The sequence below is a fragment of the Leptinotarsa decemlineata genome, unplaced genomic scaffold (genome assembly GCF_025532065.1).
Source record: "Leptinotarsa decemlineata unplaced genomic scaffold, Ldec_3_MD MMD2_P_RNA_scaffold_7, whole genome shotgun sequence".
NCBI classification, from domain to species: Eukaryota; Metazoa; Arthropoda; class Insecta; order Coleoptera; family Chrysomelidae; genus Leptinotarsa; species Leptinotarsa decemlineata.
Window position 1 is genome coordinate 5275438 of NW_027412534.1, and position 27811 is coordinate 5303248.

At 34.8% G+C, this 27811-nt stretch overlaps 1 protein-coding gene across 4 annotated transcripts in view; it reads left to right on the top strand.

Annotated features, from left to right (window-relative positions):
* Window positions 1-27811, top strand: part of LOC111512592 (uncharacterized) — a 212935-nt gene that overhangs the window by 133774 nt on the left and 51350 nt on the right. For 3 of the 4 annotated variants that reach the window (XM_074170258.1, XM_074170256.1, XM_074170255.1), the window contains one exon: window positions 8084-8167. In XM_074170258.1, the coding sequence (XP_074026359.1) occupies window positions 8092-8167 (76 nt within the window). In that variant the 5' untranslated portion in view covers window positions 8084-8091. Of the gene's footprint in view, window positions 1-8083; window positions 8168-9534; window positions 9579-27811 lie in introns of those variants that run through there. The other variant, XM_074170257.1, reaches the window with a different exon arrangement.

Genomic DNA, 27811 nt, shown 5'->3' on the forward strand with positions numbered 1-27811 from the left:
CATGACTTCTTTACCCACTGGTTTCTAGTCTAGTGATATTTGAATTGTGTCAAAATGCTTTTAGCAAACTGCTCTGACAGCTGGGATTTTAACGGTTTGACTTATTTTGAATATGAAGGCTTTTCCTTGTCCTCAACAAATGGAAGATGATTATAGATGAGTATGCCAGATTGATGATAGAATTGAATACATTTGATATGGGTATTATAAATATATTCGTTCCAGTCGTCCAAAATGTAGCTGTGGTTTGTATATTGATTGCCTGTATTGAGCTGTCTGTTTTCCAGATTTTCCAGAGGCTCGGCATTTGTTTTTCTTAGATAATTGAGTAGCAGTTTCAAATGGATCCCTAGCGTATCATGGGAATATATTTGAATTCTGAATCCACTGATACATTTCCAATTCCGGTAGAGAATGAAAATACTTTGAAACTATTGGAAATTCAATTTTCGATGAAAAATATTTCAACAAAGAAACATTTTTGTTGCCAATGTTTCTTGTTGAATGTTGGGGGTTGGAACAATAAAATTACTGGAATCAAAAATGTTGATGAATTATTAAGAAGTATGAAATGTAATGGTACAAGAACGCTCACTTATGAAACAAAAAAATTCTTTTGATCTTAAATGAAGATGAATTGATATGAAATAATAATAACGGTAATATACAAAATGAAAATGAAAAAATGTGAATCATTTCAAATCTATTTCACCACGCTTCAGTTTTATTGGTATCCACAATGAAGAGATGCTGAATACTCACCATGCTAGGAATCGCACGTTAAAAAGTATGTCCTTATTCATACCAAGCTCATACAAGTTTCGACCTCTGAGTTGTCGTTCATAGGGGGGCGATAGCTGGTTACCGGAAAACAGATTTTCTTCATAACTAACCATCATAGCATCGTGAGGTGTATTTATTTGACCTTTTTTTTTGTTATACAGTGTCACCATTAAAGTGCGACCCACTGACGTTCAGTGTTTGTCAAATTCAACTTTTTTTTTGAAAAAAATTGAAAAAGTGCATTTCTAGATCCAATTTAACAAAAAGTTACTTGAAAAAGTTGTGTCTACGGCAATTTTATATTCATATGCCAAATTTTATGCAACTAGAATAAAGTTAACGTTTTGCTTATTTTTGACAGATATCCCCTTTATTTTAAAAAACAAGTTCGGTTAATCATGGAGTTTAAATTTTTTGATACATTTTTACTCATACGGACATTTTTAGAGAGAAATTAAAAATGTGCTATAAAAATTTTAACATGACTGGTGCAAAGTTTCAATCACTTGGCTATTTTCTTAAACAAACGTCAGTACCTTCAATTTTGAAAAAGCAGACACAACTCAAAAACGGCAATAAGTATTAATAAAGTGACTAGAGTTGAAATTACATTACAATTTCAATATTCAGTATTTACAGATCATTTATAAATACTAACTAGGGCGACAAGGATGCTTAATCACGTTGAATACAATTTTTAAGTAGGTCTTGACAAACAAAATGCATGCTATGGTAGTGTCAAGTTGTTGATTTACTTGTCAAAATTTCAACAGTTATTGTTGCAATAATGTTGTCTCATCAGGAAAGAATAGAAATAGTTTCAATATGTGGTGAGAATACACCATACCGGCAAGTAGCTAACATTTTTAATGAACGGCATCCAGGAAAAAATGTTCAACATACTACTGTGTCAAGGATATTGTCGAAATTCAGAGAAACAGGATCTGAAGCAAATAATTTTAAGAAAAAGCACACTCCAAGTAAATATGATGAGGAGGCCCAACTTAACCTTTGTTTAAAAGTTATTGAACATGGGCAAACGAGCATAATCGATATTATAAAAAATATTAAAAAATATCGATTACAAGAGAGAAAGTGTTAGAAAAATTTTAATAAAGAATAAATTTTGGCCTTACAAGCCAAAATCAATTAACACATTGAAAGAACGAGATTTTGATGTCCGTTTGGAGTTTTCATTGTGGTTTCAAGGAGAGAGAGAAGAAAATGTAAAGTTTCCGTATAAAATTTTATGGACAGATGAGGCAACGTTCTCTTCAAATGGAACGGTAAGTTCTCAAAATTGCCGATGGTGGGCCAAGAAAATCCTAATTCCACAGTTGAATATGGTGATCAGCATTCCTTTAAAACTAATGTATGGTGTGGGATACTTAACGATCAAATAAATGGGCCATTTTTCTTTAGGGAAAATCCATCATCCGTCGGTTATCTCAACCTTTTAAATAATGAGGTTAGTGAAGTTTTAGATAATATGCCTTTAAATATTAAATACGACTTATGGTATCAGCTTGATGGCGCACCAATACATCACACGGTGCTGTAAAACAGTCCCTCCAACAAATGTTCAGAGGCAAAGTTATTGGACGTAACTGGGAACACTATTGGCCACCTTGATCACCCGACTTAACGCCTTTAGACTTCTTCTTGTGGGGTTACCTGAAACAAAAAGTGTACCGAAGTAGACCATTTACTGACATACAACATCTGGAAAATACCATTCGCGAGTGCTGTGCAAATATAAATCCCCGATTTATCAAAAATGCAGTTACAGATGTCAGTAGAAGAACCATAATCTGTATTGAACGTGGAGGACGACATACTGAAATGTAGGCTTTAAGTGTTTGACAACCTCATTTAGATCAATAAATAATTTTTTGTACCCATTTGTATTTTCTATAATATTATTGTTGTTTAAAATTTATAATAATAATAATAATTCTATCGGAATTATTTACATTTTTTTTTAGTTGCCTCTGCTTTTTCGAAACCAAAGGTTTGTTTAAGAAAATAGCCAAGTGATTGGAACTTTGCACCAGTCATGTTGAAATTTTTATAGCAAATTTTTAATTTCTCTCTAAAAATGTCCGTATAGGTAAAATGTATCAGAAAAGTCAAACTCCATGATGGGTTTGTTATGTATACATGACAATTAACCGAACTTTTTTTAAAATAAAGAGGATATCTGTCAAAAATAAGCAAAACGTTAACTTTATCCTAGTTGTATAAAATTTGGCATATGGATATAAAATTGCCGTAGACACAACTTTTACAAGTAACTTTTTGTTAAATTCGATCTAGAAATGCACTTTTCCAATTTTTTAAAAAAGAAAGTTGAATTTGACAAACACTGAACGTCAGTGGGTCGCAGTTGGCCGCGCCATTTCGAATTAAATTTGAAGCACAAACAAGTGCCGAAGTTGAACTTCATTGAAACTTTCCGAAAAAAAAGTTTCCCATATGGTGCGCACTTCAATGGTGACACTGTATGTGATGTTAATGGCTGATACTTGATGAGAATACATAGCGTATTCAAGTAACACTTTAAAATGAGTTTTTCACAGTTTACAATACAGTAACAGTAAAAGTATGATGAGCTGTTTTCTCGGGTTTCGCTCCGTGTTCTGTGTATTTTATCCCTATAAGGATTATTTTCACAACGTTTTGGCAAAGTCTCATTTGCCATCTTCTGGTGATGTCTGGTTTTTCAACCAGACTGATCAGTTCCAACTCTGTGTCTCAATTTATAAGGATGGATGTTTCCCTTTACCTGCGTTGCTGCCACTACCTGTGTTTGCTTGACTACCTGTTTTGGTCTTATTACCTGAGCTGCCTCTCCTGCCTCTGTTATTGTACCTGTATTGTCATGTGCCGAGTTTTGCTTCTGGGGTTGAGGGTTGAGCGGACTGATTGCTTATGCGAAGCGATAAAACGGATCTCCATGTTGATGGTAATCTTTGCGCTTTATCCCTCTCGTTCATATTATAAGGTCATTTTTCAATTTCGATAGCCTCTCTGATTGTTCGCGAGTAAAAGTTTTCATTGCTTGCTTGTATTTTTGTGTTATCGAAATTAATGTTATGTCCTGTCTGCAGTACGTGTTGGAAGAGAGAAGACGTGGTGACTTTGCCCTTCACTGCTAGTTTGTGTTCATCTTTGCGTATGTTGATTCGTCTGTTGGTCTGACCAATGTAAGTCCTGTCACAATCGTGGCATGGTACTTCATACACTCCTTGTGACTCCAGTGGTATCTGATCCTTGGGATTATGAAGCATGGACTTTATTGTCCGTTCTGGTACGAATGAAGTTGATATGTTGTGTCGGCGAAGAATTCTGCTGATTTTATCTGTTGTTCTTGCAATAGACGATATTGTGGTTGTTATGACCAGTGTACCGATGACCGGGCGGTACACTAGGCCACACGGTATATCGAAAGCCAACACACACGAATAGGTACCTAAACGCAAATTCACAACACCACCCAAAACAAATTCACGCGGTGGCAAAAACACTGATTACACGTTAGAGAAGGCTGGCAGACAACGATCACAGACAACAAGAGTTGAACACCATCGAAACAACTCTACAAATGAATAACTACTCAGAAAAAAAGTATAAAAGCGACTTCCAAGACCACCCGGAAACAATAAAAAACTCGAGATACACCGGTCATAACAACCACACTACCATATATTGCAGGAACAAGAGATAAAATCAGCAGAATTCTTCGCCGATACAACATATCAACTTCATTCGTACCAGAATGGACAATAAGGTCCATACTTCGTTATCCCAAGGATCAGATACCACTGAAGTCACAAGGAGTGTATGAAGTACCATGCCACGATTGTGGTCACTAGTGAGTCTTAATTTGCAGTACAATATTTATACTTAAGTAGATATACCACGGCTGTAGAGCACACCTATTTACATCTAGTTACATCTTTTTCATTTGTTATAATGGGCTTTCAGTTATAGTGCGTTACTCTCATTGAACAGTACATATACGCCTGAACGTCACATCAGATTACGGGTTTCAATTAATTTGCTGTATTAATTATGAAAAACAAGTGACCTACAATACTTCCTTAAGGAACACCTGCAATCAATTTAACATAATCCGAATATATTCCACTTGATTCAATCTTTTGCTGTCTGTTTTTGAGGTAAGAACCAATAATATATAATGAAAAGTCGGAAAAGTCATATCTGAATTTTGCAAGTCATTGAATACCCCATTATAATTATGGGTTTCTACAATACAGCATAAACTGAAAAATTTCATGATTGGTTTGTATTGATATCAATTTTTTGATACGTTATTTGTCGATTGAGATCAACTTGAATGTGGCCCAATCAATGCGCCACTATGTTACTGAGAAATAAATTGATAGATAAAACATTCAAAAGAAAAAGATTTTATATACAGTGTGACCCATTTTTAATGGAAACACCCCCCTAAAATTTGAAGTTGTAAACCGATTTTGATATTTTTTTTTCTTGAAATGTCAAGTACTAAAAGGTCTACCTTGGGACAAAATTTGAAATGTTTATTAAAGTTTCAGGGCATACTACGATATTTTTTCTATTGAAAAAATCGCTACTCCACTGGATTCAGAGTGCCTCTAAACAGGTGTGACCAAAATTTCAAGAAAAAATATTCAATATTAACAAAGTTATGACAACTCAAAAATTCGAAAACTCACACAGCTAACAGTTACAAAAAACACCCTATATCAACAGATATAGCCATGAGAATATTTTTTTTATGATTTCAACAATAAAGTGCCGCCAGATGAAAAAAAAACAAATAGCGTAAATATTTTCAATAAAAATAACGGAATTACATTCAAGTTTTCACGCAAATTAACTAAAAGTAATACCTAATATTTCAATTTAAATCTCAGTTGCCATGGAAATGATATTACAGTTTGACACTTGTGAAAGATTTGAGTGTACTATTGTCAACAATATTCACCTTACAGTTTGTGTCATGGCTGCAAGATTGAGCGTAAGAGAGAAAATTGAAATTGTACGCCTTTCGGGAGATGACGTTAGAAGTGCTAGAGAGGTTTGTAGAGTATTTAATGAGAGACATCCAGATCGTTCTCGTATTAGCTGCGGTACGGTAAATAAAATAAATAAAATATTCAATGAAACTGGTGCAGTATCAAAAATAATGTTAAAAAGTAATCCTGTACAAAGACGAAACAGGAATGACAGGAATGAACTAATCATTTTAGATTATTTCGGAAATAATCCTAATGCCAGTATAAGGAATGCCACTTTAGATTTGAATATTCCACGAGAAACTATTCGGAGATGCCTCAAGGCGAAGAATATTAAATCTTTCAAGCCAAAATTTTTACACACACTTCAAGAAGGCGACGAAGCAAGACGCCTGGAATATGGTTTATGGGCCCAAGGGGAATATTTAAACAATAGAAATTTCCTAAAAAATATTTTATATACCGACGAAGCCACTTTCACTACAAATGGAGTAGTGTCATCACACTACTCCATTGTCGCTATTGGGCAGCGGATAATCCTAACTGGGTAATAAACTGTAAAAGCCAGTATTCCCAAAAAGTCAACGTCTGGTGTGGGAAATTGAACGAACGAATTATTTGTCCTTTCTTTTTTGATGAAAACATTAATGCGCAGAGGTTTCTGAAGTTTTCAAACACAGAGTTTTGGAATGCTATATACGAGCTGCCAATCAATGAACGATCAAATTTAATTGTCCAGTTAGATGGGCTTAATGTGCAATGGACAATGGCATAACGAACATTTTCCAAATCGATGGATAGGCCGTGGTAGTCCGTTTAAAAGTGGCCACCCAGATCTCCAGACCTCACAGTTTTGGTCTTTTTTCTCCGGGACTTCTCCCACAAAAGGTTTACAAAAACCGCTCAAGAGAGAGAAATGAACTTTGTGCAAGAATTCGACAGGTATGTGCAGATATTAGCCCTCAAGAACTAAGGAACGTAATCAGAAACATTCGTAAGCGCTACGACACATGTATCGAAATACGTGGTGGATTAGTAGAGGCTACTAGAATATGAGTTAGAATTAATTGTTGCACTGAATCGAAAAATTTCAATAATTAGTTATTAGTTACGTTTATTAAAATTGTTTGCTTCATTGTTTGAATGTGTTGTGAATGTGTGAATGTAATTCCGTTATTTTCATTCAAAATATTTACGCTATTTGGTTTTTTTTTCATTTGTTGAAATCATAAAAAAAATGATATATTGTGACTTTTAGCTGTGTGAGTTTTCGAATTTTTGAGTTGTCATAACTTTGTTAATAATGAATAATTTTTCATGAAATTTTGGTCACACCTATTTAGAGGCACTCTGAATCTAGTGGCGTAGTGATTTTTTCAATAAAAAAATCGCTAATAAAAAATCCCGATTTTCGACTAAGAAAAAATATCGTAGTATGCCCTGAAACTTTAATAAACATTTCAAATTCTTTCCCAAGGTAGACCTTCCAGTACTTGACATTTCAAAACAAAAATTATTAAAATTGATTCACAACTTCAAATTTTAGGGGGGGTGTTTCCATTAAAAATGGGTCACACTGTATATGATCTAAAGAAAATAAAATTGAAAACGTGGGAAACTTCCAAAGGAAGAAATAAAAATAATTTGAAACTGAGAGAAAAAACCATTCATATAATCTTTTCATAAGTCCTTTCGAAACAACTTCTTTCATATTATCGTTGAATTACACGTGAATGTTTTTTTTTTCATTTACTTTTTACTCCACCCATTCGTTGCGTATTGAAACAGATATTATTGTATTGTGTATTAAAACATACCTATTATTTTCAAAAACGGTACCTCACGATTTATGAAATTACTATGGATCTTCATCAAGTAACGACCGAATCAATCAGAAAAAAAACATATTATATCAATATTATATTATTCATGATGATGCTACACAGCAATATATGTAAGAGTATCAATATCTCTTATATAGAACACTATCAGTACATTATTGAGGATGATAATGTTTTTTGTGACATTGTTGGAAAACTGAAATGAAACTTGTGGAAATTTTGTAGTGAATTAAATAATTGATAACGTGTTCTATCCTACCTATCTATACTGAAGGAAATAATGTGAACAATACTCGATCAAATAATATAGATGTAGTAATAAATTCAGTCAGCTTCAATCTTGCCATCATATTATCCTTTCTAACTTCTGAGAGTCCTGAGTTACATTTCATTTCCTGCTTTCAAATAAAATATTAATTTTATTTTTTGTTTCAGAAATCAAAATGAACAAAAGGACATCCTCTGGGCTTGTGGTATCATACACGATTCTTGTTTTGTTCTGTAGAGATGTTGAATCAGGTAAGACCTCTTTTATGTGTAAAACAGGTTTTTTTCAAGGCTAAAACACAAGCACTACAGAAAAATCTCAAGGCGCTTTAAGAACGTTGCCTGAGCGAAAGTAGCGATTCACGTTAGATTTGAATCGCTGGACATTAAATTCATTTGGGAAAACTTTCTCAGAAAGTTCATTCCACATAAACGCAGTTCTCCAAATGGAGGAGTTCTTAAACAGTGAAGTTCGAGGTGTACTCAGTTGAACCTCAAAACAATGAGCAGTCACAGTCGGTCGCGTATTTCTGATATATACCGCTCTTGGTGGAATCAAATGTGCGAAGTCACTTGAACACCTCCCGTGAAAGTATCTATGAAAGAAAGACAAATATCCAACCTTTTTTCCATGTTCCAGACTATCAAGGTTGCAAGTGATGTCCGTGTCTTCAATCAAACAGATGGCTTTTTTCTGGATGGAATCCAGCAGCTTCAGGGTATGCTTAGGGGCAAAGCTCCATACATGAGAACAATACTCCAAACGTCTGATCTTAGCTTTATAAAGCATCAAAAATTGCTGAGGTGTGTACAGCTATCTGGTTGCATGCTTTTGAGAAGCAGCCTTTGCAATTTCAGTGACATGATTTTACCAAAACATTGGTGTCCATTTCAATTCCCAACAAACGTATCGAAGCATAAAGTTCATGAGGTTTTCGGTGGACTACATTTCCTGAAAGCGCATACTGATGAATTGACAATAGAAAGATAATTCTCTTGTCACTATTTGGTCCAAAAATAATGATTTTCATCTTTTTCGAAGATATATCAATTTAAATCTTGAATGATTTCATTTAAGAAATGAATAGTTCTCAAAATTTTGCTTCAGTTTCGAATAATAGCTGATTTTATCCGGTTTGAAAGTATACATCTTCTTTATTCACACTATTTTTGCTGATATTTCAAAAGGCAACAGGAACATGACCTGAGTTGTCAAATTTCAGTCCAGTTGTCCACACTATTTGGTTGCTTCATAATTCATTTTTTATAGACTGTACGGAATTATTTTAATTTCAGCTGACAACAATTTCCAATTGATTGATCCCTTCCCACTTGATATTTATTAATAGAACACTGCGCTTGGTTGACGAACCGCAAATCCTTATATTCTTCCTATCAATGAAAATAAAAGTAAATGTTTCAATCCGGCTGCAGTTGTGTTCAATGAACATAATACCTAGATCATTTACCGTGAAGGTAATCAATTGATGAGTCAGCAAGACGTTATCAATTTTAAATTGAAAGGGCTTTATTTTAATGAGAGATTAATGTAATCTGTCATCCAGGACATCAGTAGATTCAACTCATTTGTGACATGAAGTCGTAATTTATGAATGAATTCAGTGTTTCATCTTGAAATGTTATCCATATTGGTGCTAAAGAGGTAATAATGCAAATGTCTCATTCCGAAACATCGGATGTCCGCCACTGAGGATGACAGTGTTCCATGTAAATGTATAATAAATTCATAAAATTATTATACACTCAATAATCATATCGAACCATTATACACTCAACTACGTAGATTTGAAACACAAAAAATATGTGTCTCAATGATTACAAGTCAAAAATAAAATGTTTTTGATTCTTGAAAATTTACAAAATATCAATTCCAGAGCACTCTTCAAAAGAAGGTTGAAAAATTGGATATATGAAACGAACAGCATACCTACTCGTTTTCCATAACATAATTGAAACATGACTGTCACTCTCACTACGAATATTTATCACATAAATCTTTCTAAGTTCATCATAATGAAAATTACGTTATACATGTCCATTTCAGTCATTATCAAAAAATTAAATTGAAAAAATATGATTTTGTGTCTCTAACAGACGCATTTAGTTAACATACAGGGCTTTTCACGATGAATGTCAATTAGCCGTTTCTGACAAACTATTTAACGAATCAACCTGAAAATTTCACAGTATGCATAAATCAATATGATCTACACGCCTAAAATATTTCAGACGAAGCGGCGTTGTCGCTTCTACTATAAAGTAGCGGCTTCTTTGATTTTTCAAATGGAACATCACGTATATAATATCATATTATGATTCATTATCACTTTGTCAACAAATTCATATACTATTTCCCTATACCTGTCTATTATCGTTTAGAAGATATAAATTAATTTCGATATTTTTTTTTACCAAACATGAACTTTTATAAATGCTGATAATCTTGAACTCTCTTGCACTAAAACGGTCAAATTTGAAATGGAGTGGAGTGCTACTATGAGGATCTTCACTCTGAGTCATTTTTTCATTTGCTTCATACAGGGTCTTCAAACAATGCAGATACTTTTATCTCATGAAAAAATAGGTGGAACTCAATTTTTTCAAATAGAACACCCTGTATATTTCAACATTTTTGAGCTCTACATCCAATTTTAGATTAACTTTGTTAAGATAATACTATTTCTATTTTGAACCGTTTTCGAGATAAACTGTTTCAAACTGAAACTGACGTGGTTTTCTTGCTCGTTTTTTTGAATTCATCACTTATTTTGGATATTTAACATTTTTTTTATACTTGGTAATATTTCTTTTCGATCCAGTTTTCTAACTGTCTCAGATCAGTCAATTCGAAATTGGTATGTACCTACCTTAGAAAAAGTTACAATTTGTATACATTGAGGTATTGGTCTCTAACGTACAACAGTACACATTAATATTTTCCAATAGTGTGTTTTGAAAAAATAAATAAACCAATTATTTAACGTCAGATTTTCGTTGGTGGTTTTGATTGATTGTGATAGCTACCAATTATAATAGAATAATGTCAAGATTAGGTTACAGTAATGAAGATTTCTTGAATTTATTAATAATTTATGGTGAGTGCAATCGAATTGCAAGTAGAACATGCCGAGTATTTCATGAAAGATATCCACAACTTCCGAAGCCGAATAATAATGTGATAAATCGACTACTAAAAAACTATAGGTTGAATGGAACCTTACGCCCAAAAATCATTCGTAAGAAGACAAAAGTGGATGATGATGACAATGGTATAACAGTTTTGGGATACTTTCATGCGTTTCCAAATGCTTCTCTGCACGAGGCTGAAAGGGAGATAAGTATACCCTACGTGACAATTTGTCGAATTCTTAATAAGTATAAATGGCATCCCTATAAGTTCTACTGTGTCCAACATTTGAGAGAGACTGATTTACCTCGTAGAGTGGAATTCTTTGAATGGTTACTTGTCAAGACTCAAGAGGATGAACATTTCCTTGACAATCATATGGACAGATGAGGCCAAGTTCACAAAAAATGGAGTTTTCAATAGACACAACAGTCATTATTGGGCGCCAGAAAATCCCCATGTTGTCCACCATAGGGGTTTTCAAGAAAGATTGCAATTCAATGTATTTTGTGCCATAAAGAATGAGTCAATTTTTTGTTTCGAGTTTTATGATGATAATTTGAATGCATCAAAATATAAAGATTTACTGAGGAATGGAATTCAAATGATTTCAAATAATAGACCAGGAAGAGAACGTGTATGGTACCAAATGGATGGTGCTTCACCCCATAATTCTCATTCAGTCAGCGAAGCTTCAACCGAAATCTTCGAAGACAGATGGATTGGTAATAATGGACCTTTTCGTTGGCCTCCTAGAACACCAGATGGCAATCCATCAGATCATTTCGTGTGGGGTTTAATTAAAAATATGGTTTACTCTACTCCAATAACAACAATGGAAGATATGAAATCGAGAGTTACAACTGCTTTCAATAGTTTGACTCCAGACTTGATCAGAAGCGCTACACATGACAATCTTTTGAAGAGACTACATGTTTGTTCAAGTAGAGGTGGAGATTTGTTTGAACATATTCTGAAGTACACTGACGATTAAATTAACTCATTAATTTATGGGTTTATTATTTTCAGTTCGTGTTTCAGCGTTAATAAAACTATTGTTTGAAGAGAAGTTTCATTCGATGGTTGAGGAGTATTTTAATAATTATATTTTCATAGTATCAGCTGTGACTAATTGAGAAACATCAAACGAAATCTGTTTCACAAAACTGAGTGATGAACAAGGAAACCATGTCAATTTCCGTTTGAAACAGTTTATCTCGAAAACGGTTCAAAATAGAAATAGTATTATCGGAACAAAGTTGATCTAAAATTGGATGTAGAGTTCAAAAATGTTGAAATATACAGGGTGTTCCATTTGAAAAAACTGAGTTCTACTCATTTTTTCATGAAATCAAAGTATCTGTATTTTTTGAAGACCCTGTATGAGGCACATGAAAGTATGACTCGGAGTGAAGATCCTCATAGTATTACTCCACTTCATTTCAAATTTGATCGTTTTAGTGCAAGAGAGTTCAAGATTATGAGCATTTATAAAAGTTAATGTTTGGTAAAAAAAATATCGAAATTAATTTATATCTTCTAAACGGTGATAGATAGGTATAGGGAAACAGTATATGAATTTGTTGACAAAGTGATGATGAATCATAATATGATATTATATACGGGGTGTTCCACTTGAAAAATTAAAGAAGCCGCTACTTTATAGTAGAAGCGACAACGCCGCTTCGTCCGAAATATTTTAGGCGTGTAGGTCATATTGATTTATGCATACTATAAAATTTTCAGGTTGATCCGTTGAATAATTTGCCAGAAACGGCTAATTAACGCTCATCATGAAAAGCCCTGTATATGGCAAATATTACAGAACGTCTGGCCTCTCATTCCTACTCGCACTAATTTGTTTTTTGAGGTTCTCGGTGGACTACATTTCCTGAAAACTTCAAAGTCCATCATAATGAATTACGTTATACACGTCCTTTTCAAGCATTATCAAAAAATTAAATTGAAAAAATATGATTTTGTTTCTCTAACACTTCAAGATATTATACAGGGTGTCCCTGGACTTCCTCTTTTCCTCTCGGGAATGTATAGATGGGGTCAAAATATCAGCAGTACTTCATATTACTTTTTTTCCTAAAATCCTTCGTTACCAAGTAACGGGCCCTCGAAGTTACAAAATGAAAAATGTTTTTCTTTGATAACTTTCCAAGTGAATATTCAAAATCATCCAAATTTTGGTAATTGACTAAACAAATGAATTCCTTCGATGAGCTTTCATGCAGGAGTCAGTTGTTTTGCTACAAAGTCAGGAACGGACTACCCCCGATGGTCCACACCCCAAAACTTTGAAATGACAGATATTTTTCAATATTTTTCAACAAATTAAGGTTATTTGGACAATTTTATGAATAAAAGTACTCGTGTGGAAAGTCGATCGGAGCAACGAGTCTTGATAAAAATGTAGTTTCACTCGACGACATCAAACCCGCTCGTCCACCATTATTTGAAATGAATAATTATCAAAGCAGAAATAATAATGATAACGTTAATTCAACAACATTTATCCTGAGATGTCTACCGTTATTCGAAAATATTAGTTTTTAAGGAAAATGGAAATGATAGGTAAAATGTTCATAACGAATTTTTATAATGCAAACACGTTTAACTAACGAAACTCAAGAGCCTCAAGAGCAAACAGAAATGAAAAATCCGCTACAGAAACTGCTCGATATGACCACCTTCTCTCTCTATACATTTTCTTAGTCTGCGAAGACACCCTCTCTGTACTTGAAATAGCATTCCAGGGTCGTTTCGTATGGCTTCACAATGTAATGTTATTGTATTCAACAATGCATCTCTTGTGTGAATAGGTGTAGCGTAAACAAGGCTTTTTAGATGCCCCCACAGAAAGAAATCCAATGGATTTAAATCCGGAGACGCGATGGCCATGAATATGGCCCACCTCTACCAATCCATCTATTGTGGAAAATATGGTTCAGATGGTCACGCACAATCAAACTAAAATGAGGAGGAGCGCCATCATGCATAAACCACATATCTCTTCGGGTTTGCAATGGAACATGTTCCAAAAGTCCATTCAAATCGTTCTGAATGAACTCCAAATAACGTTCTCCATTCAATCGGTCCTGTAGAACGAATGGTCCTATAAGATGGTTTCCTATGATACCAGCCCAAACATTCACGTTGAATTTCCGTTGGTGTTTGGTTTGCAATATCCCATTGGGATTTTCTTCGGCCCATATATGGAGATTATGAGAGTTGATAACTCCATCTCTACTGAAACCTGCTTCATCAGTGAATAAAACTCGATTAATAAAAGTCATATCCTCTCTTTGCCTATCTATGAACCATTTGGCATATTCCAGTCGTGCTGGAAAATCTTGAGGTGTCATGGCATGTACCTTCTGGATGTGAAATGGGTGGAGCAGTTGTTCCCTAATTATTCTATGAATAGTGGACTTGGATGTATGGAACTGTTCTGATAGATTTCTGATGCTCATTGAAGGATCATCAGCGACGGCTTCCAAAATATTTTCCTCCAATACAACGGTACGTACAGTCCTAGGAGCGCCCTCACCACCTCGTTTTGGCAAAACTGTACCTACAATAATATCGAAATGAAACAACGTGCTCAAATTAATTATCAATTATTACATACCTGTCTCCCTCAAGCTGCGATCGACACGCTCGAATGTTTCTCTTGACGGTACCGTTCGATTGGGAAAATGCTCGGAATACAGACGACGAGCTTCTGCAGCATTACAAAATGCTCGTCCATAAAATACATGCATATCTGCATATTCATTGAATGTAAACTGTTCGGCCATATCAAAAAAATTCAAAATATCCTATAGAATATTGACAATACAGTGATAGTCATATGACAACGCACCACTCAACAAAACAAAATCGCATTCCAGTTTCTCATTTTTCATCAAAACTTTCTAAAAGGTTTTTTTTGTCAACATCTGTGAAAGAAATGGAACATAATTATTCCCTGGATATTTTTCACCTGATCATGTGCAGCCGTTTTTGTAGTTCATTCGTTTGCTTTTTATTAGTATAGTAAATATTTTTTCCGATGTGCGTTTTTTCAGCTAAATTTAGATTCGTGTTAAAGAATTTCTCCCATAAAATTATAATTATCAGTGAAACTCCTCAACAGTTTAGCTGTGAAGAAGAATTTGAAACATTCGAATGTTGAGTTTCATGAGATTCAGATAACTGATCAACACGAAACGTGATTATTCCACACGTATTATGTACATACAAAATATGGAATGAATTCGATATTTCATAGTAGAGTAGCTTGTTAGTTTAAAAACACCACGAATCTACAGAACTTGATATTTCTTTTGAAAAAATATCTGCTATCACAATTGTGACTTAAACTTCCATATAGGTACTGTACTTTTTGTTTACGACTTCATTTTAGCATACTTTGTATTATTCCTGTTATAAATGTTGTTGAATTAACGTTATCATTATTATTTCTGCTTTGATAATTATTCATTTCAAATAATGGTGGACGAGCGGGTTTGATGTCGTCGAGTAGAACTACATTTTTATCAAGACTCGTTGCTCCGATCGACTTTCCACACGAGTACTTTTATTCATAAAATTGTCCAAGTAACCTTATTTTGTTGAAAAATATCTGTCATTTCAAAGTTTTGGGGTGTGGACCATCGGGGGTAGTCCGTTCCTGACTTTATAGCAAAACAACTGACTCCTGCATAAAAGCTCATCGACGGAATTCATTTGTTTAGTCAATTACCAAAATTTGGATGATTTTGAATATTCACTTGAAAAGTTATCAAAGAAAAACATTTTTCATTTTGTAACTTCAAATGCCCGTAACTTGGTTACGAAGACTTTTAGGAAAAAAAATTATATGAAGTACTGGTGATATTTTGACCCCATCTATACATTCCCGAGAGGAAAAGAGGAAGTCCAGGGACACCCTGTATAATTATGTCAGTGTTTATTATTAGTATTGATTTTCATATGCCATTTTTTGTGTATATCTTATACATTTTCACAATGCATTCACGTCTGTTTTCAGGCAAGTTCTCAGATGAACTCAAATACATTTTCCTACAGATTTTCTGTGAATTTTTTTCATGGTATTGCAACAATATTGTTTCCGGAGAGGTGCCCATCCATATACCTATGAAATTATTACCTATTGAAATTATTATTATTATCGAGAAAAACAGTAAGAATATTGAACTGCAAATTATTTGAGGATAACTGAATGTGATCAGGGCAGTGAGAAACTCAGAGCACCTGGTGGACTTCATTAAAAACATCAAACTAAACGACACCGACATCCTTGCCAGCCTGGCGTAAAATCCCTCTACCCGAGTATACCCATAAACGAAGCCCTAGCCACCATTAGAACTGATCATAGCTTTCCGCAACATGTCACGGATCTAGCAGAGCACTGCCTTAAAAACACCTATTTCGTATTTGACAACCAGATCTATAAACAGGTAGAGGGAGCTCCGATGGGTTCCTCCCTATTGGCCGTGATCGCAAACCTGTTCATGATGCACTTCGAGAAAGAAGCACTTAACAACGCTCGCCTCAAACCAACCCTGTGGAAAAGATATGTAGACGACATATTCATCATCTGGCCCCACGAAAAACAAAAACTAGACCGGTTTGTGACCTACCTGAACAACATCCATCCCCGCATCCAGTTCACTACCGAAAGAGAGGAGAACAGGCAGCTACCTTTCCTAGACCTACTTATAACACGAAAACCAACTGGCAACTTGGGTTATACAGTTTACCGAAAACCCACACACACCAACCGCTACCTACAAGCAGCATCACACCCTACCCAGCTACAATCCGTAGCCAACACGTTAATATCCCGCAGTTTCCGCCTAACAGAACCAACAAACAGGGCAAAAGAATTGAAGAAGACAACATAGGCTCTGCGACAAAATGGCTACGGACCAAAGATCATTCAAAAGGCCATCGACAGACAAAGAATAACCAAAAAAACATCCACTATATCGACAGAAGACTCTCCACACGATAGACAATCTGTGACACTACCTTATGTCAAAGGTGTGACTGACAAAATCGGGAGAATACTAAGACGTAAAAACATCCGGACAACCTACAAACCGCACAAAACGATATCCAGTTGGCTGCCCAGACCGAAAGAGATAATTTCCCTAGAAAACCAAGGAGTATATAGCATCACATGCGAGGACTGTGGTCAACAATATATCGGTCAGACCAACAGACGTATATCTGCCATAACCCAGGAGCACAAAAACTCGATAATAACAAAACAAACTTCCTCTGCCCTCTTTCAACACCATCTACAAACTGGTCACAAGATTAATTTTGAGTCCACAAAACAGATAGCACAGGTGCAAAACCCAAGAATTCGACAAATCAGGGAAGCTATCGAAATCGAAAAGCAAGGTCTCATCAACAAAAGGGATGACTCACTAAACATCCCAAGGATTTGGAAAACAATAATTAAAAACTACCCCCAAAGACAACCACAAATCGATAATGAACCATCGCAGGTAGGAGAACTACCAGAAGCCATTAACAACCCTCAGGTAGAAAAACAGGTAACAAATCCATACAATTTACGCAAGCGAAACCATATAAAAACACCACAAGAAGAACCTAACATCAGTTACACCTCTCGAAGCGAAGCAGTAACACGTCTTGATAATGCCATCTGAGATGATGGCGAAACGTCGACTATCGAATAGTACACAACGGATGAACACATGAAAAAACAACACATATATATATATATATATATATATATATATATATATAAATCTGTTTTTGAACCATTTTATATTTTATTCTCACGTTAGTAAGTTCTCCATATTTATATATTTTTTACAAGATATATAATCTTATTATTGTAGTTGTCCTGACGAAGGTGTGAAATATACCGAAAGCTTGACATATAACAAAGAGTTTTCTTTGTAACAGCCCAGCTATTGACTGCAACCTCACGAATTAAATCGATTTATAGTTAATCCAGTCACTAATTATTCTGTTATATATATATATATATATATATATATATATATATATATATATATATATATATATATATATATATATATATATATATTTATATATATATATATATATATATATATATATATATATATATATATATATATATATATATATACGGCGTTTATGGCGGCCCTTACGCTCACGTTCATAAACGATTGTATCTTCTTTCTGTATGTCTATGCGCACTGGCCCCAGTACAGTATTATGGGCATGAGAACTGTTTTTGATCATCAGCAACTTTACTTTCAACCCCATGTTGCTTCTGCGTCCTATAATTTTGTGCCAGGCGTTGTCTGGCATGTCTAGCCATTCCGATTTTCTGCCGTACGTGGGACTGGAATGTTAGTTTCCTGTCTAAGATGACCCCTAGGTATGTCGCTTTGTTGGTCCACGGAATCTCGCCTGACTCTTGTCAGGGTTTATACTGATCTTCCACAGGTTGGCTCACTCCTCTAATCTGTCTGCCTGTTGCTGCATGTGCCTGGCTCGTAGATCTCGCCAGCAGGGCCGTGTCGTCCGCGTACATACGCGGACGCTGTGTATACGGAGAAGAGGTGTGGCGAAAGGACTTCTCCTTGCGGGATCCCTGCTTCCAGTAGTCGAATTCTTGATAATTCGTCTCCTACTCTGCAACGGCATCGCCTGTCAGCTAGAAAAGATTGAATTAATCTTACCATTGGTTTTGAGTATCCAAAATCGCTCATCTTGGCCAGTAGTCCGTCATGCCAAACTCTGTCGAACGCCTTGGAGACGTCTAAGAAGATGGCCCCGGTGTTGTGTCCTTTGCCGAGGTTGAAGCTTTCGGTCGCAAAGTCTACTACCCTCAGGACTTGTAGCTCTGTCGAGTGTTCTGATCTAAAACCGAATTGCTCATCCGGGAGGATTCCTACCCAACTAGCAATTTCGTATTTTATAATACTTAGCTGCGGAAACGTTTCGGAGAAACAAATTATAAAACTATATTTCTCTCAGAAATGTTTTCAATGTGTTTATAAAACTGCTATAAATAGGAAATTGGCACCGTTTTATAAAACATTATAGTTATTATCAATATTTTGTAAAGCCTTTTACAAACACTACAAAATAGTTTTATAAACATTTTGGCAATTACTATAAAATTTGTCTAACACTCTTAAAAAGTAGTTTTGTAAAGACTTTTCTTACTGTACTTTTGCAACATATTTAAGCGATACCTATAAAATAATCAGAAGACAGTTTTATTAAAGTTTTTTAATAGTTCCAAGTAGGCGTTATAAAATATAATACAGCCGAAAACGATAACAATAAAATAAAAGAGTTTTGAAAATGTTTTCTTGAAGACGCAAGAAGTAATTTTGTATTGGACACTAGGAAAATATAATTTATATGTCACCAGCTGAAAACTAACAAACAGAAAGGTTGAAGCCATTTTAAAATTTCACTTTTGCATTCATGAAACTGCTAAAGACATTGTTTGTGTTTCGAAGATTGATATTTTTACTGCAAATGAAATTTTGTTGACAAATATATAGCCTATTATTATCAAAATTTAGGCGCGCCACTCATGTATAAATCTTTTCGGTAAAATTATTGATTATACAAAAATTCACTCTGTCGACGTATTAATTTTCTAGTCACAAACTCAACTCACTTCATTCTAAATAATATAATGTTATAATATTTATCTACTTTTCAGCTGTAAATATCACTAGATGTGCGGTATTTCACATTTTGAACTCATCTAATTTCAGTAATCCCGATTGCTATCATTTAAAATGGCGTCGTTCTATAAAACAAATTGGTATCAGTAGCAAGCATTTCAACGTATTTTATCTACTATGTTGCCCCTATAAAACTGTTAAGAAACACTTAGTTATGGGAGTGATGGTATTGCGGCAGAGTCGGACTACTTTTAAAGCTGTAAGTTTCTACAAAAGTGCTTGTATGAATAAAGGATTTCTCACATACAGTTTGGATAAATATTATCTGTCGGGATGTTTTGGCTAAAAAGTTTCTTTCATCGATCATAAAGGCTAAACGACGGGTTTTAACCATTATAATAACCTTTTCCTGTTTTTCGCAAAAAAAAAAATTCAAGCACTAGGTTGGGTGGGATAGTTTCAAGTGTTTTTTTTAGTATTTCCAATGTACAGGGCGACTCAAAGCTTCCAGAAAGTTTTTTTATGGAACACCAAGTCATTTCTTCGTCTATTTGAAGCACTTCTGCACGAACTGAATCTAAAACTATTATATACCTCCAAATAAATGTTCAAAATGGCCGCCATTGAGTTATTATTTATTTTTATTCATATATTCGAGATACAAACAGAAAAATCTACTACAGTATCCACACAATGGAATTATTATCAAATTGAAAGTATAACATATATATATACACATAAATATGCATATCATAGAGTCTGAAGTTAAGGATGAATTGATAATATTGAATTTACTTATGGGGTACCTATACTCAATAAAAATGAAATATTTATATTTATATTTCCACCACGATATCGATGGTGTTCCACTTGAATAACTAAACAAAAATATTCTTACTAAACATAACTAAAATTATTAAGAATTTTTCAAAGCTGTGATTAGGAATCGATGCCAGCTGGTTGTTCTTGAATGTTGCATTTTGTTCTTGATGGCAGCAAATATATATTAGCGGAAGCAATTTGATTTTATAACAGTTATATTAGTTTTTTTTAATTGTAGTTAATATACCATACTATAAACTAGTTGGGAAATTATCATTGAAGTGACAATATGGTAATGAAAATAAAATAGTATCTGAAAGCATTCCAATAAAATAATTTCACTAAAGCTACAGGAAGCAGTTGTGAAATAAGCTTGAAATAGTTTTATAACTATCATAAAAATCTTGCAGAAAAGTGTTATAAAACTGCTACATAACAATTTTCTTTTATAGGAAAATAAGTTTTATAAGTTAGTTGCAAAAACGTTTCTGTGATAATTTCCTGACTATTTTATAATGGTTTTCTAATTCTATTTCATAAACGTTTCTATGACAAATTTATAAAACACTTTTATTGCCTACAACTGTATTGTGTTCACCAATCATCTAATATAATCAATTAGCATTTTGGAAGTAATTATAAAATACTAATAAAATAAAACTGTTGCAAACACCATGGAATTATAAAACAACTTTGGTGGTTGGGTAGCTCTCTGGTTTGACAAGATGACACGCTCCGCCACTTTGCTTATGGAAGGAAGTAAGCTAATTGGCCTGCGATTGCCTGGGAACAGGTGGTTCTTCTTGGGCTTCAGGATGTGGATTACCGTTGCCTCTTTGAACGGGTACGGGAAGTGCCGCAATCTGAGTATAGCGTTTATGATGTTGGTTATGGCTGCTATACCCTTGCGCGGTAGGACTTTCAGTGCCCGGTTTGTTATTCGGTGATGCTTTCCGAGTGGATAGACGTCTGAGGATGTCTTTAATTTCTTCGGGAGATGTCGGAGCCAGGGGTTGCGCATTGTCCCGTCTTTGTCTTATTCTTCGTACCGATCTTTCCACGTGTTTCTCGTTTTCGTCCAACTCGTCCGTGAACGAGACGTCGTTCTCTCTGCACTGCGTTTCGAAGTTGTCCGCGAATGCTTCTGCCTTCTCCTGGTCAGTGTAGACGATTCCTTGCTCGTCGTGTATTGGCGGGCATGGCTGAACATTTCTATATTTTTTACCACTTTTATTTGTAACCAACGTTTCATCCTATACGGACATTTTCAAACTTATACAAAAAACTAACAATGACTCATTACATTCGCCATTATATGCCACCCCTGTAGGTACTAATAGAAATAGAGGTACTTGACTTGATTGAGTACCATAATTTACAGTTCACAATGCGGATGTGCCAATTTAAAAACCGGAGAGTAAATTGAATTGATTTGATCATTTAACAGGTTGCACCCGCAATGTTTATGCTTGTGAATTTCCAAGGATTCTAAATAATTGAGTTTGCAACCCTTCCTTGCATAGTGCAGAATTTCCGTATCGTTTAGATTTGGAAACTTGTGGTTGCAAGCCAAGGAATGGTTTGAACCATTTTTTTTCCTAGTCTGAAGGACCTTTCATATTCAGCATACCATTTTTGGAAATTTCATATACTTTTTGTTTATGTAATTAACACGAACAGGGCGTCTATTATAGTGTTGAAGTTACTGACTACGATACATCTCTGGTAAAAGTATAATGAACTGTTCACATCAGATATAGATATGAACAATAGTGACGCAATCTGTGGCATGCACCGGAATGGGGAGAAAGTGATGAATTTTAATAGCTGTATGTAATAATGAATAATCAGCGGTAAAGTTGCATCAGTGAAAGTTTAAAAATTAATACCGTAATATGACCTGCGAATATTTGAGTTGATAATATCATCGATATATCTACCAGTGCGGTTGAAATTATTCAATTTATAAGAGAGACTGATGTATTTGCTTCGTCAAACAAAATCAATACAATGACGTTAAAATAGTCATTTTTCTGTACAGCATAAACCAAATCTTGTTATTTGTAGTGACACACTTTCATTTGACAAGAGCCAAATAAAGCTAAATCAAGTTTTACAATTCATTCAAGTTATATGTATAGTTCTGCATAAAAAATTTCTCGTTAACAAGTCAAGTATGTTAGTAAATCAAGAAAGACTATGGAAATATATTGACATTACAGATACAGAGGAAAATACTTGTTCAATTGATAACCTATTTATTTTGTAGACATTCATGTTGAATATAGGATGATCTTATATTTAAGGTCTGGTGGTTCGTCCCGGCTCTGCACGGGTGCAATGCTAATATTGAATATAAATTCACCCACCGGAAATTTAAGGTCATGGATGATGGTGATGAAAAGAAAATGTTGTTTTATGGATGCGCCTTTTTCCCCCGCTGCTGGCTTCCCAGTTGGAATATTCAAAAATATATTTCAGCTTTCGAAAATATAGCGGTAGGGAGAAACAATGATGAAAAGGTAACTTTATTTTATGAACGGCCCTTTTCCCCCGTGGCTGGCTTCTCAGTTGGAATATTCAAAAATCCTGTCCTACTGCACATCTGCAACATAAAACCAACCTACATACAAAATTTCAGTCTCCGAAAATATAGCGGGACGGAGAAACAGTTGGAATATCCAAAAATCATTCGTTATTGCATATTTACAACATAAAAAGAACCTACATACAAAATTTCAGCCTGCGGAAATATAGCAGTACGGCGAAACAGTAGTAAAAAGGTAATTTTCATATGTAAACACTCTCCTTTAACCCCCACAGGGAAGCGCCCCATTTGGAATATTCGAAAATTCTTTTTCATATACAATTTATTTAATCAAACAATAAACTATAAAACAACAATAACGATCAATTGCACATCTACCACATAAAACCAACTCACATACAAAATTTCAGTTTCCGAAAATATAACAATACGGAGAAACAGTGATGAAAAGGTAACTTTATTTAATGAACGCCCTTTCTTCTCCGTGGCTGGCACCCCAGTTGGAATATTCAAAAATCCTTTTTATTGCACATTTACAACATAAAACGAACCTACATACAAAATTTCAGCCTCCCAAAATATAAAAGTTCAACGAAACAGTGATGGAAAGGTAATTTTTATACTAATGGTGGAAATGAACTCATTATAAAACAACGATAAAAATAAAAACAACAATGAAAATTAATTTGCGCTCCGGGACGACTTCACTGATTCCAGTGGCGCATTTGCTTTTTCAGCTGCAGGAAAACCCGGAAAAACCTGCAGTACTACATCATCTTAAGATCTTGATCTGCCAATGTCCTCTCTCTCATAAAACAAAATATAGGGTGTCTCCAGAGGCTCCAATAGATCCAATACATCGCCAGAACACTTCGTGACACGACTATCGTCAAACTTAAACCAGTCCGTCCACAGAGTAGACTGACTGGTACCTCAGCTATACTTATTTTCTTATAACAGTCAGTTAGTTTGGCGCATGTTTGGCAATACAGTGGATCATCACCTGTTAAAAATTCCATTTTCAGATGATTTAACTATAAACTTTGCACGGACTGGTTATTCATATTAGGAAACGCTAGATGAAGTTCCAGAAATTCACATAAGTTTTTACTACCTCTTGAACATTTACTGTAAAGTAAACAAGTGAGGATTTTTCCAGCAAAAGATTCACAAACACAAGACGAGATGGACTGTACGGAATCATTCAATCCAGAGTGGTCAGGAGTATTGACTTTGCTATTGTTTTGCTCACGAAGAGTATTCAACAAGAACCCCAAGAATTTGAAACAATCCTCTTGTTGTCCTAACGAGTACCTAGTGGACTTCAAAGACTCCAGGAAATCAGTTGGAGGGGAAGATGATACATTCTTACGAAACTGCAGCTGCATGAAGAGGTGTTTGAGTTTGATGGATAAGTAGGGGACATTCCCGTTCTCGTACATCAATAAAACCTCGTTCATGAAATTCTTCGTCATGAACAACACTTGTAAAATGCTATTCATGTAGCTAGTGTTTCCGTAGCTTTACCAGCTTTTCTGTCAACAGTCAATAGTATTTCTAATCATATCGATTCCATCCTTCCTTCTATATTCATCAATATCCAAGACGTTTTTTATGCTGAAGATGAATCACTTTGGCATACCACAACTAATATTGCTCCTTCTACAAAGTGCATGGGACCGACCTCTTCTGAACATTATAACTGATAAACTTCTGAAATCTATCTTCTGAAATCTGAAAGTGAATACGATAAGGCTCGTCTGAAAGCAACAATAATCAAGGAATCGGGTGCTTGGCTGAATGCTTTACGTGTTGCATCTCTTGGAACACTATCAGACGATGAATCTTTCAGAATAGCAGTAGGACATCTATTTGTGTTCCTCATACTTGCGTTTGCGGTAGTATAGTTGATGAGAAAGGTACACATGGTTTGAGTTGTAGGAGAAGTGCAGGGCGTACATCTCGACATCACCAAGTGAACGACATATTGAAAAGAGCTATGTTATCAGCTGATGTTCCTGCAATTCTGGAACCCTTTGGTACCAGTCGATATGATGGTAAATGACCAGATGGTATGTCTCTTATACCATGGAAATACGGTGAACCTTGTGGTATGGGACTTCACTTGCGTTGACACGGTCGCGGCTTCCCATCTAGCTGGAAGATCGAAGTCTGCTGGAACAGCAGCATTGTCTGGCGAGAAATTGAAAAGAAAAAAAATACCAAAATCACCGTTCTACCTTTTTTTGATAGAAAGAATTAGTATTGCTATTCAACATGGCAATGCTGTTTTGGTCCTTGGAACTATTCCTCCTTCACATAATTTTGATGAGATCATGCATTGCCCTAATTTCAGTACGGAACTGAATTATCTTCGAAACAAGCCGAGATATGTGGATATTCATCAGTTCCCTATAAAGGTTAATTCACAAGTGATTGATTCTTTTTCAGTGCGGTCAATGGACTTAGGTCATTCTTGCCCCCCAAATATGTGTTGCAGTTCTAGTTCTGGTTCCCTTCCAGTGGAAGAGCTTCATGAAGCAAGAGCAGAATCGATCCCTCTACGAACCCCTTCCTCACTTGGAAGGATCGATCGCAGCTTGAGAAATGGTTCTTATGGAGATTATGTGAAACATGTTCTTCCTTACGAATTCGTAGATTTATCCTGAAAATTCTGAGAAGAAAATTGGATTGGATAATTCAGGAAACACATGAATACATGAATAGCATATTCATACGAAAACGCGTCCCTTTTACCCCCACGTGGGGAGGGCAAGTTGGAATATTTGATAATTTTTCCTAAGTGTGCATCTAAGACCTGAGAAGCACCTATATACCAAATTTTAGCTTTCTAGGACTCACCAATACGGAGAAACAGATATGAATGTGTGTTAAGTGAGTGACTGTCGCATTAATAAGTATAGGTAGCTTCAGAGTCTGAATCAGTTCAGGCACACATCGACAGCTGTTGAAACTTCAAAGGAAGTGATATGGTCTACTTTGGCTTGATTTAATATGTCTAAAATGAGTGGCTTACACTCTTTGTACGGTATGTTGGAGAACATACTATTTACATCGAATGAAACTAAAATTGAATTATGTGGCGTGGTTTGGTTTCTACTAAAGTCAGTGAATTTTCAATGCTGTGAGGTGGGACGAAATTGGTAATATTTTTGAACAACTTGTTAAGACGTATTCCTAGTTCTCTTACCGGACTAGTTATATACGAACCTACCGGTCTTATGGGGTTATCCTCTTTGTGTGTTTTTATCAGGCTATATAGTTTAGGGCAAGAGGGGTTTATGTTGGTGATTCTTCGTTTCGACCAAATAAGCAAAATGTATTTGAAATTTGTACTCGCAGAACTGATCAAACAACTCTTTTTTTTTCCTTGTTAGTTTAAATATTTTTACTTCCTCTCTTAATTCGTACAGTCTCAACAACACGTTTCCATTGGAAAGCCAACGCACTTGCGTGTGGAAAAGCAAAGTTACATGTTCAAAGTTCACACAGTTGTATTCAGAACACAATTGTTTCAAGAAACGAGTATTGAGTGCATTCTTTTTATTAAAATTTACTACTTTTATAGCTTATTTATTTCATCATTTCGGACTTCCATTGTATAATATAATATAAATTGATTTGAAACCCCTGAAAGAAATTGAAAAGATTAACCGAAAAATAACAATTTTACTAAACAAAAAACTTAAATTACAAAGAAATAACATACAAGCAACAACCAAAAAAATAAAAAATTGAAAAGTTAATCCAAGCTGAAAAATTGAAATATATAATAATAACAAGAAATTAAACTAGAAATTAAAAGATTCCACAATCATCTTCGGGTGATAACTCGTGGATACTAACAATCGAAACGTCGTGACGTAACTTGACAGCTTGTATTAACTTTTCGAAATTTTTATTTTTTTGGTTGTTGTTTGTATGTTATTTCTTTGTAATTTAAGTTTTTTGTTCAATAAAATTGTTATTCAGTAATAATAATAATAATACATTTATTACCCATCAAAAACAAACAGAAGAATATACAGTAGTGGTGGTGCTATTAAATGATATTCTTATGAATAAATGGCTGGACTTATTGGTACAGATAACAGTTGAAAACCGTTTCTGTTCTTCCACCAATGCCAAAGAGATATTTACAGTTTTAACAGATAGCAGCAATACATTAATGAAACTAAATGAGTAAAGATAAGTAAATACAGAGAAGGAGAGGAAAGGAAAGCATAAGAAGGTAAGGGTTACAGAGAGAGAGAGCAGAGCTATTTTTGAGAACTTCACTGAATACTTAGTAGGTAGTTTTTGGATTTGAATACCAACGTCGATAGTTGTAGGTATGATCCATCCAGTTTATGCAAATTATTTATGCAGACTGCCATATTGTAGGAAAAGGACCGTTTGTATATTTCTTCACACTGTGATGGTATAGTAAGAATGGTTTGTTTACGAATATTCAAATTATGGATGTCCGTTCTATAAGAGAGTTTTTCATGTAGATAAGGTGGAGTCTTTGATTTAAATATGTTATGAAACTAGCAAGCTATATGATGACGTCGCCTGTTCTGCATATTTACTCATTTAAGCTCTTTCAGTTCATCAGTAATTGATATACGACTGACTCTTGTGATACCACAAATTGGACGAACACATGAGTTCTGTACTTTCTG